The 12,326-nt window shown below is 38.0% G+C and overlaps 1 protein-coding gene across 5 annotated transcripts in view; it reads left to right on the top strand.

Annotated features, from left to right (window-relative positions):
* The window catches only part of DENND2C (DENN domain containing 2C), a 72,766-nt gene extending 61,204 nt beyond the window's left edge, over window positions 1-11,562 (top strand). For 4 of the 5 annotated variants that reach the window (XM_046645308.1, XM_046645311.1, XM_046645307.1 and 1 more), the window contains 5 exons: window positions 3,669-3,710; window positions 4,651-4,756; window positions 8,034-8,273; window positions 8,513-8,599; window positions 9,655-11,562. In XM_046645308.1, the coding sequence (XP_046501264.1) occupies window positions 3,669-3,710; window positions 4,651-4,756; window positions 8,034-8,273; window positions 8,513-8,599; window positions 9,655-9,686 (507 nt within the window). In that variant the 3' untranslated portion in view covers window positions 9,687-11,562. The remainder of the gene's footprint in view (window positions 1-3,668; window positions 3,711-4,650; window positions 4,757-8,033; window positions 8,274-8,512; window positions 8,600-9,654) is intronic. The other variant, XM_046645310.1, reaches the window with a different exon arrangement.
* The last annotated feature ends 764 nt before the right edge of the window (window positions 11,563-12,326 follow it).

The following is a 12,326-nucleotide window of genomic DNA, read 5'->3' as shown; positions in this document are numbered from 1 at the left end:
TTGATTACTGTTGAGGGTGACCATCTCTCTATATGTTTATTAGCCATTTGAATACCATCTTTTGTAAAATTCATTGTCTGTCATTCTACTGCATTGTTTACCCTCACTGATTTGTAAGAGGCCTTTTTATATTGTGGATACCAGCCCCTTTGTGGCCTGCCTTTTCATTCTCCAAGATGGTGTTTTTGTTAATGCACAGAAGTTCTTAATTTTAATGTAGTCAAAAAATTATCAATCCTTTCTTTTATGGTTAGTGGGTTTTTTTGTGAGCTGCTTAAGTTTTTCTTTATATTAACTTCATGGTAGGGCCGGCCCAGTGGCTCAGCAGTTAAGTGCACACATTCCTCTTTGGCGGCCCAGGGTTCGCTGGTTTGGATCCCGGGTGCAGACATGGCACCGCTTGGCACGCCATGCTGTGGTAGGCGTCCCACATATAAAGTAGAGGAAGATGGGCATGGATGTTCGCTCAGGGCCAGTCTTCCTCAGCAAAAAAAAAAAGAGGAGGATTGGCAGCAGTTAGCTCAGGGCTAATCTTCCTAAAAGAAATTAAAAAAAATAAATATGTTAACTTCATTGAGATATCCTCCTACATTATCTCCTGGGAGCTTTGGAAAGTTTATTATTTTTCCTTTAATTTTTGGTTCTGAATCCTGGGACTTGATTTTTTTGTATATGATAGGAGGTAGGGGTCATTTCATTTTTTTTCATATGGATAAACAACTATCCCAGTACCATTTCTTGAAAAAACTATTCTTCCCCATTACTCTGCTGGATTAACCTTCCCCTCACCCCCACCAGTTTTATTGAGGACATATAATTAGTTTAAGGTGTACAACATAATGATTTGGTATATGTTTATATTGTGAAATGATTACCATAATGTCTAGTTAACATCCATCACCTCACAATAGCTTTTTTTTTCTTGTGATGAGAACTTTTACAATCTGCTTTCTTAGCAACTTTTAAATATACAATAGAGTATTGTTAACTATAGTCACCAGGCTGTACATTATATCCCCAGGACTTAGTTATCTTATAACTGGAAGTTTGTACCTTTTGACCACTGTCACCCATTTCACCCATCCCCTACCCCTCACCTGGCAACCACCAGGTGATCTATGAGTTCTCTGTATCTATGAGTTTGGTTTTTTAGATTCCACATATAAGTGAGATCATATGATATTTGTCTTTTTGTGCCTGACTTATTATGCTTAGCCTAATGCCCTCAAAGTCCATCCATGTAGTCACAAATGGCAGGATTTTGTTCTGTGTTATGACTGAATATTAGTCCATTGTATTTTTTACCACATCCTCTTTACCTGTTCATCTGTCAGTGGACACTTAAGTTATTTCCACCTCTGGCTGTTGTGAACTGCAGTGAATATGAGGCTGCAGTGAACATGAGGGTGCAGATACCGTTTTGACGTGGTGATTTCCTTTCCTTTGGATATATGCCCAGAAGTGGGATTACTGGATCACATCGTAGTTCTATGTTTAATGTTTTGAGGAACCTTCTTACTGTTTTCCATAGTGGTTGCACCAGTTTACATTCCCACCAACAATGCACAAGGCTTCCCTTTTCCCCACATCCTTACCAGCATTTATCTTTTGTCCTTTTGGTAATAGCCATTCTCTCAGGCGTGAGGTGACATCTCATTGTGGTTTTGATTTGCATTTCCCTGATGATTAGTGATGTTGAGCACTTTTTCATGTTCCTGTTGGCCCTTTGTATGTCTTCTTTGGGAAAATGTGTATTCAGTTCATCTACCCATTTTTTAATCAGATTATTTGGGGTTTTTTGCCCTTGAGTTGTATGAGTTCTTTATATATTTTGGATAATAACCCCTTTTCAGATATATGATTTGCAAATATTTTCTCTCATTCTGTAGATTTCCTTCTCATTTTGTTGGATAGTTTCCTTTGCTGTGCAGAAGCTTTTTAGTGTGATGTAGTCCCCACTTGTGTATTTTTGCTTTTGCCGCCTTTGCTTTTGGAATCAAATCCAAAAAATCATTGCCAAGACCAATGTCAAGATGCTTACCCCCTATCTTTTCTTTGTAGTTTTAGAGTTTTGTAGTTTCAGGTCTTACATTCTACTCTTTAATCCATTTTGAGTTGATTTTTGTGTATGATTTAAGATAGGGGTCCAGTTACATTTTTTTGTGTGTAGCTGTCCAGTTTTCCCAACACCATTTATTGAATAGACTGTCCTTTCTCTATTGTGTATTCCTGGCTCCTTTTGTCATAAATTAATTGATTTTGCCTGCGCTTACTTCTGGACTCTCTATTCTGTTCCACTGATCTGTATCTCTGTTTTTCTGCCAATACATACTGTTTTGATTACTATAACTTTGTAATATAGTTTGAAATCAGGAAATGTGATGCCTCCAGCTTTGTTCTTCTTTCTCAAGATTGCTTTGGCTCTTCGGGGTCTTTTGTGGTTCTGTATAAACTTTAGGATTGTTTGTTCTATTTCTTTTAACAATGCCATTGAAATTTTATTAGGGATTGTATTGAATCTGTAGATTGCTTTGGGTAGTATGGACATTTTAACAATATTACTTCTTCCAGTCCAAGAGCGTGGAATATCTTTCCATTTATTTGTGTCTTTTTCAGTTTCTTTCATCAATGTGTTATAGTTTTCAATATACAGCTCTTTCACCTCCTTGGTTAAATTTATTCCTAGGTATTTTATTCTTTTTGATGTGATTGAAAATGGGATTGTTTTCTTAATTTTTTTTCATATTGTTTTTTATCAGTGTATAGAAACAGAACTGATTTTTGTATTCATCTTTTTTTAAGCTTTTATTATGGAAAATTTCGGATATATGTGAAAGTAAACATGAGTGAAATAAATCCAGTCACTCTACTTCAGTACTTACCAAATTATGGTTAATCTTTACCCTTATCCATTCCTTTCTCCCGTAATATTTTGATGCATATCATGACAATTTCATCTCTAAATATTGCAATATGAATCTCTATAACATAAGAGCATTTTAACATAATCACAATACCATTATCACACCTAAAAAATTTAGTAACAGTTCCTTAATATCAGCAAAATCTAGTGTTCAACAAATCTCCAGTTATTTCCTAAATTTTTAATAGTTTGTTTGAATTGCATCCCAAATAAAGTCCATACATTGCATCATTTGGTTGGTATGATTTTTCAGTCTCTTTTAAAATAGTATCCACCATCTTTTTTTTTTAAAGATTGGCACCTGAGCTAACGTCTGTTACCAGTCTTCTTTTTCTTTTCCTCCTCCTTCTCCCCAAAGCCCCCCAGTACGTTGTATCTTCTAGTCATGAGTGCCTCTGGTTGTGCTATGTGGGACGCCACCTCAGCATGGCCTGATGAGCCATGCCATGTCCGTGCCCAGAATCCAAACCGGCAAAACCCTGGGCCGCCAAAGCAGAGCACATAAACTTAACTACTTGGCCATAGGCCGGCCCCCGCCCCCATCATTGTTTTTTTTTAACTTGCAGTTTATTTGTTGATATATTGATGAGTTAACTTTTAAATGGACTACAACTTCAAGTTACTTTTGTTTAAAATTACTCCCATTGCTTGAAAGAATCAAAACACTCTTCCTAATCTAGCAGTGCCTAATGTATTTCTCTGTGAATGTCTCTGGTTTAACTTGCCTGGCTCCTTTATCCCATAGGTACTGATAGTTGATCTCTGTGCAGACAAGTTCTTGCAGGAGGTGAGTGACAAAGGAGGCGATTACATAATGTTTGGGAATAATTGGACAGAAAATATGTGAGAGTACTTAGCGAAGATGACTCAGGCAAGACTTTTAGTTCCTATACATATTTGACTTAACACTGTGGCCAATCATACAAGATTGACCTGAAAAATGTGGCTTGGGTTTATAGCTGTCCATCTCAAAGAAGGAAGGAGGAAACATTAAATGTCATTCTCAGAAGAGGTAACTCCCTTCAACTCCAGATGAGTTGATGTATAAGCTTCTAATTTAATTAAATTTAACAAGCATTCAGCACTGATTATTTCAGATATTCTGTTAGTCAGCCAGAATCTAAAGATGATTAAGACACAGTTTGAACCCTCAGGCCTTATAGTCTCATGTGGGGGAAGGGGAGCAGACATACTCATAAAGTTTTAGAAGTGGTATAATAAGAAATTTGCCCCCCAGTAGGGGGCAAAAAAGAAATGGTCATTTATTCTGGATATTGAAGTGGAAGGAAGCGTTAGTAAAGCCTTCTTAGAGCGGTCCTCTGTATGTAACCTGCATATAGATTTGTGAGCACTGAACACAGGGTGAAAAGAATGTTTCCTAAGACTTTGTCTTTTTTCAAAATCAATTAGCTCATCACACTTGAAACACCATATGTTTAGGGATGACTTTAATATAGCGTTAAGACTTGTAGATGAGTAGATAAGCGATATTTGGTGGAAAAGTGCCAGAAAATTTTATAAAGTATGTTATTTGTTTTTTAAATATAGTTAAGATATATACACTATAAACATCATAGATTCTCCTCAATGTAGGGAAGGAAGCTTCAGACAAACTCTTCAGCCAAAATATATACAAAGTCATCTGTGGAATTTTGGGGACCTAACTAGTACGTGTTTGAGACTTTCTTTCTCAAAGCTCATGAAAAATCTCAATTTCTTCTTTTAAGGTATCTGATGAGGATGAAATTCTACCACCTAAACTCCAAGCTGCCCTGATGCAGATTTTGGAAGAACGCAATGAAATCTTGGCTCAGGAGCAGAATTATTCACAAGGTATGAGACGGTCTGAGGACTTAAGGTCAAGGCAGTAAATATTTGCTGAATGCCTAGCACACTGCTAAAGGATATACAAAAGTATATACAAGGATATACACAGTAGTATGGAGATACTACTGGGGATATATAAAATTAGTATGAGATGGCCTGTGCCTTGAAAAGCTTATAACCCACTCCTTGTTGACCCTCAGATGTGCCAGGTCTCCTGTTTCAGGACTTTTACACTTGCTTAGTTCCATTTATGGAATGCTGTTTCCCCAGATATCCACATGGCTCCTGCTCTTTCTTCCTTCAGGTCCGTGCACAAATGTTACTTTCTCAGTAAGACCTTTCTTGACTGTCCTGTTTAAAATTGTACCTGTTCCTTTAGCACTCCCTATCCTCCTCCCCGACCTTATTTTCTCCACAGTTTTTATTACCATCTGATGTGCTAGAATGGAAGTTCTGTGACAGTAGCGACTATATATTTTGTTTTCTATCTCCAGTACTTTAAACAGTATTCACTAAATAGGTACGCAGTATTTGTTGAATAAATGGGTGAATATTTGTTGGATGGCTTACTCTGTACCAGGCATTGTGCTAAGCACTTAGCGGACATCTTATTTCATTCTTGTAATATCCTTATGAAGCAGGTATCATTATTTAATCCCCATTTTACAGATGTTCCTTATTTACTGATAAGGAACATTAGGGAAGGAGCAGGTTTAGAGGAGTGATTAAAAGTTCGGTTTTGAATATTAAGTTTGAGATACCTATTAGATGTCCAATCCCTAGCAGTCATCCAACTGGAGATATCAAGGAGGCATATTTATCCATGCATTGGAATTGAGAGAAAGGATTTGGGCTAGAGACATACATTTAGAAGTTGCTATTTTAAAGCTGTGGGGCCAGAGGAAATAACCCTGTAGAGTGAGTATATATAGAAAATAACAAAGATTTAAGGATTGTGCTCTGGGTTGGATGGAAATCATGTGATTAGATTTCCAACATTTGACAGTTGGGAAGAGGAGAAGAATCCAGCAAAGGAGACTAAAAGGAACAGCTTGTGAAGTAGGAGAAAGACCAGGTCAGTGTATGTGAAAAAATACTGTAGAAACTGAATGAAGAAAAGTATTTCACCAAGGAAAGAGCAAACAGTTGTCTGATTCTGCGAAGAAGTCAAGAAAGATGAAGAATGAGAATTGACCAGTGGATTTGACAGTGAGAAGGGCGTTGGACACCTTAGTAACAGTAGATTCAGTGAAATCGTAGGAAGAAAGTGAGATTGGGGAAGTTTCAAGACAGAATTAGAATGACATTCAGCTTTTTATAGAATTTTACTGAAAGTACAAAGGGCCAGGAATAGCTAAGATACTCCTGAAAAAGAACAAGATTGAAGGGCTTGCCCTACAAAACATCAAGTTAATCATAAGTCATAGTAATTAAGATTGTTTGTTTTGGGTACAGAAATAAATAAAGCAATGGAAAGAAAAGAGAGTGCACATGCATAAGGAAACTTGATTTGTGTCAGCACCAGCATTGCATATCAGTGGGAAAAGAATGAACCATTCAATAAACAATACTAGGTCAATTAGCTTTCATTATGAAGAGGAATGAATATGGATCTATATACCTACTGTACTCGCAAAAATTAAAAAGTCTGACAATATCACATATTGGTGAGAATGTATAAATTAGTTTAACTACTTTGGAAAAACAATTTGGTATCATCTAGCAAAGTTAAGGGTATACATATCTTACAACCCAACACTTCAATTTTTAGATAACTGCCCTAGAGAAACTCGTGCACATGCTAACTAGGAAATGGGAGAGTGGGGCAGAAGTGTTGAGATAAAAGCAGTGATGGACCTGTGTTCTCTGCTGTAGAAGGAAAGAGATGAGAAGAAAGTCTCTTGAACAAAATATAACAAATTTAGATTAGAATCAAAATGTAATGCTGGAAGAGACCTTCGAAATCATCTAAACAGCCACCTCATTTTACGGATATGGAAAGAGAGGCTACAGAGTTAAAGGGAGTTGCCCACTATCATACAGCTGCTTTGTGGTAGAATTCTGCCTAAACCTAGGTCCCTGGTTTCCAGTCCAGGGTGGAGTCCATGGAAAAGAGCAAAAGACATTGTGAAGGAAAAAACAATACTGTTTGGATATGGAAGAAAAGGGGGAGTCTAAGTTGAGTCTGAGGCTTGAGCCTGGAACCTGGAAGGCAATATATTGTAGTATGTTAGAGTAGTTAAGAATCTCCTGACTTGGGAGTCCAGCAGCCTCTCCACTCTAGCAGATGAGATGACCCTGGAGAATGCCTTGGTTTTGAGCCTCAGTTTCCTCATCTGTAAAAGAGAAATAATAATACCTACCTCGTTGGATTATTACATTTGTAAAAGCACTTAATACAGTGCCTGCCATCTTAAGCACTCAATAAATTATGATTTAGTATGGAATAATCATGGTGTAATATGAAATGTGAAAGTTGAGAGAGGAACTGATTTGGTGGAGAAATATAATGAATTTGGTTTGGGACATGTTTATTTGTTTGATTCATATTCTACAGATTTCCCCAAAGGACTTGATGTGATGACTTGTAGACAAATGGAATTTAAGTGCTATGAGACAGCCAAATGATGATCACCCATAGGTAGCCTGAAAATTTAGATGGTGAATTGTGGTGAAATATCAGAGCTGGAGATCTAAAGTTGGGAACTATCAACATGGAAAGCCAGCTTTATTTCTATGCCAGTTAGCTCTTTAAGGAAGGGAATGTTGAAGAGAAGTAGTGTGAAGACCATGTTCAGGAAGAGGAAGAGGAATAGGAGGCAAGAGAAAAACAAATGTTTTGTCATAAAGGCAGGAGAGGAATCAGGAAATCCGGAGAGCATAAAGTAGGAGACAAGAGAAATAAGGTCGGCAAAAATGCAGCGTAGAGTTTAAAGGAGGATAAAAATAGAAAAGCAGATTAAATTTGGCTGCTCCTCACTGGTGGCCTTTGAAAGAGCCGTTACAGTGAAATCATAAATGAGCAAGCTAGGCTGAAAGATGTAATAAGAGTATGTGTGGGAAGAAAATGAAGGTAAGAATATAAGCCATTTGCTTTTTGCAGGTCATGGACAGTGCAAAAAACCAAGAATGAGGATTCCTACATTTATACTCAGTCCTCATTTACACTCAGTCCTTTAATCTGAGGTTTCCTAGGCATCACTTTCATAACCAGAGCCAGTGTTCCCAGAAACACAAAATTTAGGGGATTTTTTTCTTTTCTTTTTTTTCTTTCGTTTTGCAGCAGATGTGACACTCAACTCTCTGGTGTCTGAAGCATTTGTCAGGTTTTTTGTGGAGCTGGTGGGACATTATTCTTTGAGCATGACCGTCACTGAGCACGGGGAGCGTGTATTCCAAAGGGAGCCATTCCGTAAATCCCACACCTCCCGAAGTGTACGCCACTTCCTGGATCTCTTCATGGAAACTCAGATGTTTGCAGGATTCATCCAGGACCGAGAGCTTCGGAAAAGTGGGGTGAAAGGTCGGTTGCATCATAAAGTTCTCCCTTTATATTTAGTGAGCACTTGAAAGGCTTGAAAATAATATAAACTAAAATACTGTAAAGCTACAGTGGCTCAAAATCTGAGTTTATTATGGGAAATATTTATTTTGTAATATTGTTTTAGCTGTGGAAGTACATTGGTAGTGAGCAGAGTTTTATTTAGGTGATTTTCAGTCTTGAGTGTTGGACACTTTCACCACTATGAATTTTGCTTGCAGGTTTGTTTGAGGTCCGGGCCCTCCAGTATTTGGAAACAATTCCTGAGTCTGAGCCCAGTGGGGTGAATAGAATTTTGCGAAGTCTTGGTGAGTTGCTGTTTTCCTGTTAGATAAATGTGGCTGAAAAAGCTTTGGCAGTAAGCATGCCTCATCATAAAAGCTTTATAATCAGATCAAGAATACAACCTGAAGTAGGCTGACCAGAAACCATGACCCTAGTTCCAAAGTGTTTTGGAAAAAAAGAAGTGTCTTTCTCAGAGGCTGAGATTATCCATCAGAGTTGTCCATGGGCCTGTGTTCCTCTGATGAAGCTCCATGATAGAAGAATTTGAGTATCATGAGTATTAATCTTTTTTACAGCACATCCCTGGGAGAATCTTATAAAACTGTGGACCTTTTTCCCAGAAAAATATACTTAGAGCGTGCAAACAAATTTTGCATATAATTTTAGGGTGTTCATGTACCCCCCTTAAAGCCCATCAGTGGACTTCAGATTAAAAACACCTGGTTTAGAGGGCATCTGAGGCAAAAGAGGAATTCCTGCAAGTCTCTAATTTTGCACTTCATAAAAAAACAGTTTATGATTTTTCAATTTTAGTCAACTTTTAATTATCCAGTATGATATAGGAGAACAGTAGTGTAGTAGTCCTGTAAAACAATGAAGAACTTATATTCTATGGTATTTATATTGGTCTTTGAAACATACGTCCCTAAGTAAAATTGGCCCTATCCTTAACTAGCTGAGAGACAAGTTATGCCTTGGGCTGTTATTTCATCTTTATACCATGGGGTTAGATTAGATCAGTAGTTCTCATCTGTGACTACAATATTATAATCTCTAGGGAGTTTAAATAAAAATCACCCCCTGGCCTGGGTCCAAGAAATCTCAGGGGAGCAGGCCAAGTGATTTTAACATACAGTTAGGGTTGAAAACCACTGGATTAGATGATGTGTGAATTCTCTTCTACCTCTACCATTAGACACTTGCAGAGTTTTTTGTGGTTAAAAACAACTGATAGCTTGAGATGGCAGCTTACCTGGGCTGTCCTGAATGACAAGGTTGTTAATCTCTTGCCTCAAATAATGTACAATAAATAAAAATGAACTAATGAGAGTTCACTCTACTTTTTTCTCCTTTTTAGGAAGTAAAATGAAGTTTCTGCAGAAGAAATGAAATCTTTGATTGGCTGTCTCCATCATAAATAGAATAGAAAGTGCCAAAGAACATATTTCCAAGTCAGGATTCCCTGAAGTATTCTACAAAATTCTTGAAAGTTGAAAAGTTTACAGAGCGGACCAGGTCCTTGGAGGAGGATTCTCCTGTTGCTGCCGTAGTAATCACTGGAGAATTGTCGGGAGTAGTCTGGAACCAATGCTGTCTTTACTCCGCCTCCTATTTTTTTTAAGTATTTGATTCTTGGGTTCATTCTTTGCGTTTTGTGAAGTCTTTCTTTCTTTGCTTAGTCTATGAAGGCACTTGTCTTTTACAAGGGAAATACTTAGTGTTGCATTTTTTAAAAAACAGCTCAAATATGAGCACAATGAGAGAAACGCTGAGTTTAAGGTACTAGAGAGGCATGCTAGAAGTGGAGAACACTAGCCCTATACACGTGATTCTCATCACTGAAACACCACGGCAGCTTTAAACCTATGGGCTGTTTGAGCTGAGCTAAGGAATATACTCATCATATATCTCCTTTTTTTTTGGTCTAATGTTCTGTCCGGGGGAATCTCACTTACGTGAAAGCCCTAATTAGCACTGTTACTGAGTATCTTATTCAAGTAGACATCTTGCAGCTCCTCCTCATTGTGTGGCACTTGAGTAGCTTGTCCCTCATGTGTCAACATTAAACTTTGTGGAATTATAGCTATTAGGAATATGTCCTTTCAAGGGCATGAGAACTACCTTTTTCTTTTTTTTTAGTGTCCACCATGTGCCATGCACTTTGGTACATGTATGTCTGTCATTTTTTTCAGTCTTTAGATCAACTTTATAAGATATTTGCATCTCTATTTTACTAATGAAGAAACTGGAATTCAAAGAGGTTACATAACTTGCCCAAAGTTAGACAACAGAGCCAGAACTGAAGCCAGGACTACAAGTTTATGAACACAGAGAAAGTTGATTAGTCCTGCAGATGGAAATTTGAGCTCTGTGAGATTATAGCTATTGAAAAAGTTTTCTTTGAAGTGTACCAGAGGCAACTCTCAGCTATGAGGATAAGGGACTTCAAATTATGGGTACCTAGATGAGACTTTTTTTTGGCTCTAGAGTTGTTGGACTTTTTGCTCTAATTAATTAGACTCTAATTAATTGGACTCAGAATATGGATATTTTGTGGACACACACCATATAATCACCCCAACCCTTAATATCTAAAGTGGTAGTAGTGATTGGAAAGAGGAATTTGTCAGTGATAGTACAACTTTCATTGATAAATGCTATAGCAAATGTCTGTTTTCAACTCCTACTCGTGGTTTTAACTGGCATAAAAAAATATTTATTCAAACTTAACAAAACCTTACAATTTGTGTTATGATACAATTTATTGATTTGTACAGTATTGTCATTACAACCCATTCAGGTGTGCATGAATGAATCTGAAGCAGACATCATTTAAGCCTGGTGCTGTGCATTATAATAACTATAGATGTGGGTCCAGAAAATAGAACTGAGTCCATGTCTTTTAAAAAATGTTTATTAAGCAGCTTACCCCAGTGGGGCTCTTACCAGACATCTCCCCATTTGGTCTCTTCTGACACATCAACCCTGAGGGAACAATTAGTAATCGGGAATTCAGTGTTTATAAACTGGGGGTAGGAGGTTTACTGTGGTAGATCCTGGCCATCCCTCTGTGAGGAGACCTTTGCTTCAGGGATGGGGGTCTTATTTTATCCCTATCTGAAGCTGCTTCCTTTTCTTAGGTCTGTCTTATTTTGTTTTTGTAAAGTATTAGGAATTCTGGACATGTTTGTAAAAGAATTGCTCAAGATTTGTATAAAATGTTGTTTACGGATCTTTTAATGAATAAACAGAAAAATTCCATGGATCTCTTGGAGAATTTTAAATAAAACTGCTTAAGAAGTAAAGATCTTTTACTTCAATCTAAAGCCAGCACATATATCTAATGGTAGATTAAAAGATAACCCAAATCGATCCTAGATTAACCAGGCTTAATACTGGCCAACATTTCCAGGCTCTTGGCAGACAAAGCCTGGGTTTAGGATTGCAAACCGGACAGCGTGTATATAGTCCGACTACCCTATTTGGTCCTAAAGGGAGCTGGGAGCCACCGACCAGGTAGTGCAGCGGCAGCAGCAGGAGTGGCTGGGAGGCAGTGCCGAGCGCTCCTCTATTAACGGAAGTTTTAAAGGCAAAATGATTGTATTTTACATACGCCCTGACGGCAAAATGACAGGATTTTTTAAAATTAGGGTTGGTGAGCTGTTACAAATTTCGCCTTGGAGGTAGATCTGGTTCCTTTCGTTACGCAGACCCCAGAGCTTCGAAACTTTACCTGAAGACTGACGCCTACTTCTACAGTCTGTGAAAGAACTGCACTTACCCAATGCAGGGGTTCTCAGGGAGCCAAGAACGAAAAATAGAGGGGGTACAGAAAGGAAGTGGAAGGGGAGAGAAGCCCGGCACAAAGGAGTGAAGTTTAAGGAGAGAAGTCGGAAGGTGAGGGGAGTAAGCTGAAGTGGGAAACCAGTTTCTCCCTCCGCGCCAAATCCTGCAGCCAGTTCCCTCCAAAGTTTTAAAGGATTCCCCTCCCAGATAGCAGCGTCCAGGAGGAAACCAAAAGTCTCAGCT

The sequence above is a fragment of the Equus quagga genome, chromosome 18 (genome assembly GCF_021613505.1).
Source record: "Equus quagga isolate Etosha38 chromosome 18, UCLA_HA_Equagga_1.0, whole genome shotgun sequence".
Lineage (NCBI taxonomy): Eukaryota > Metazoa > Chordata > Mammalia > Perissodactyla > Equidae > Equus > Equus quagga.
Note: the sequence above shows the minus strand (reverse complement) of the source record. Positions and strands in the feature narration are given on the sequence as shown.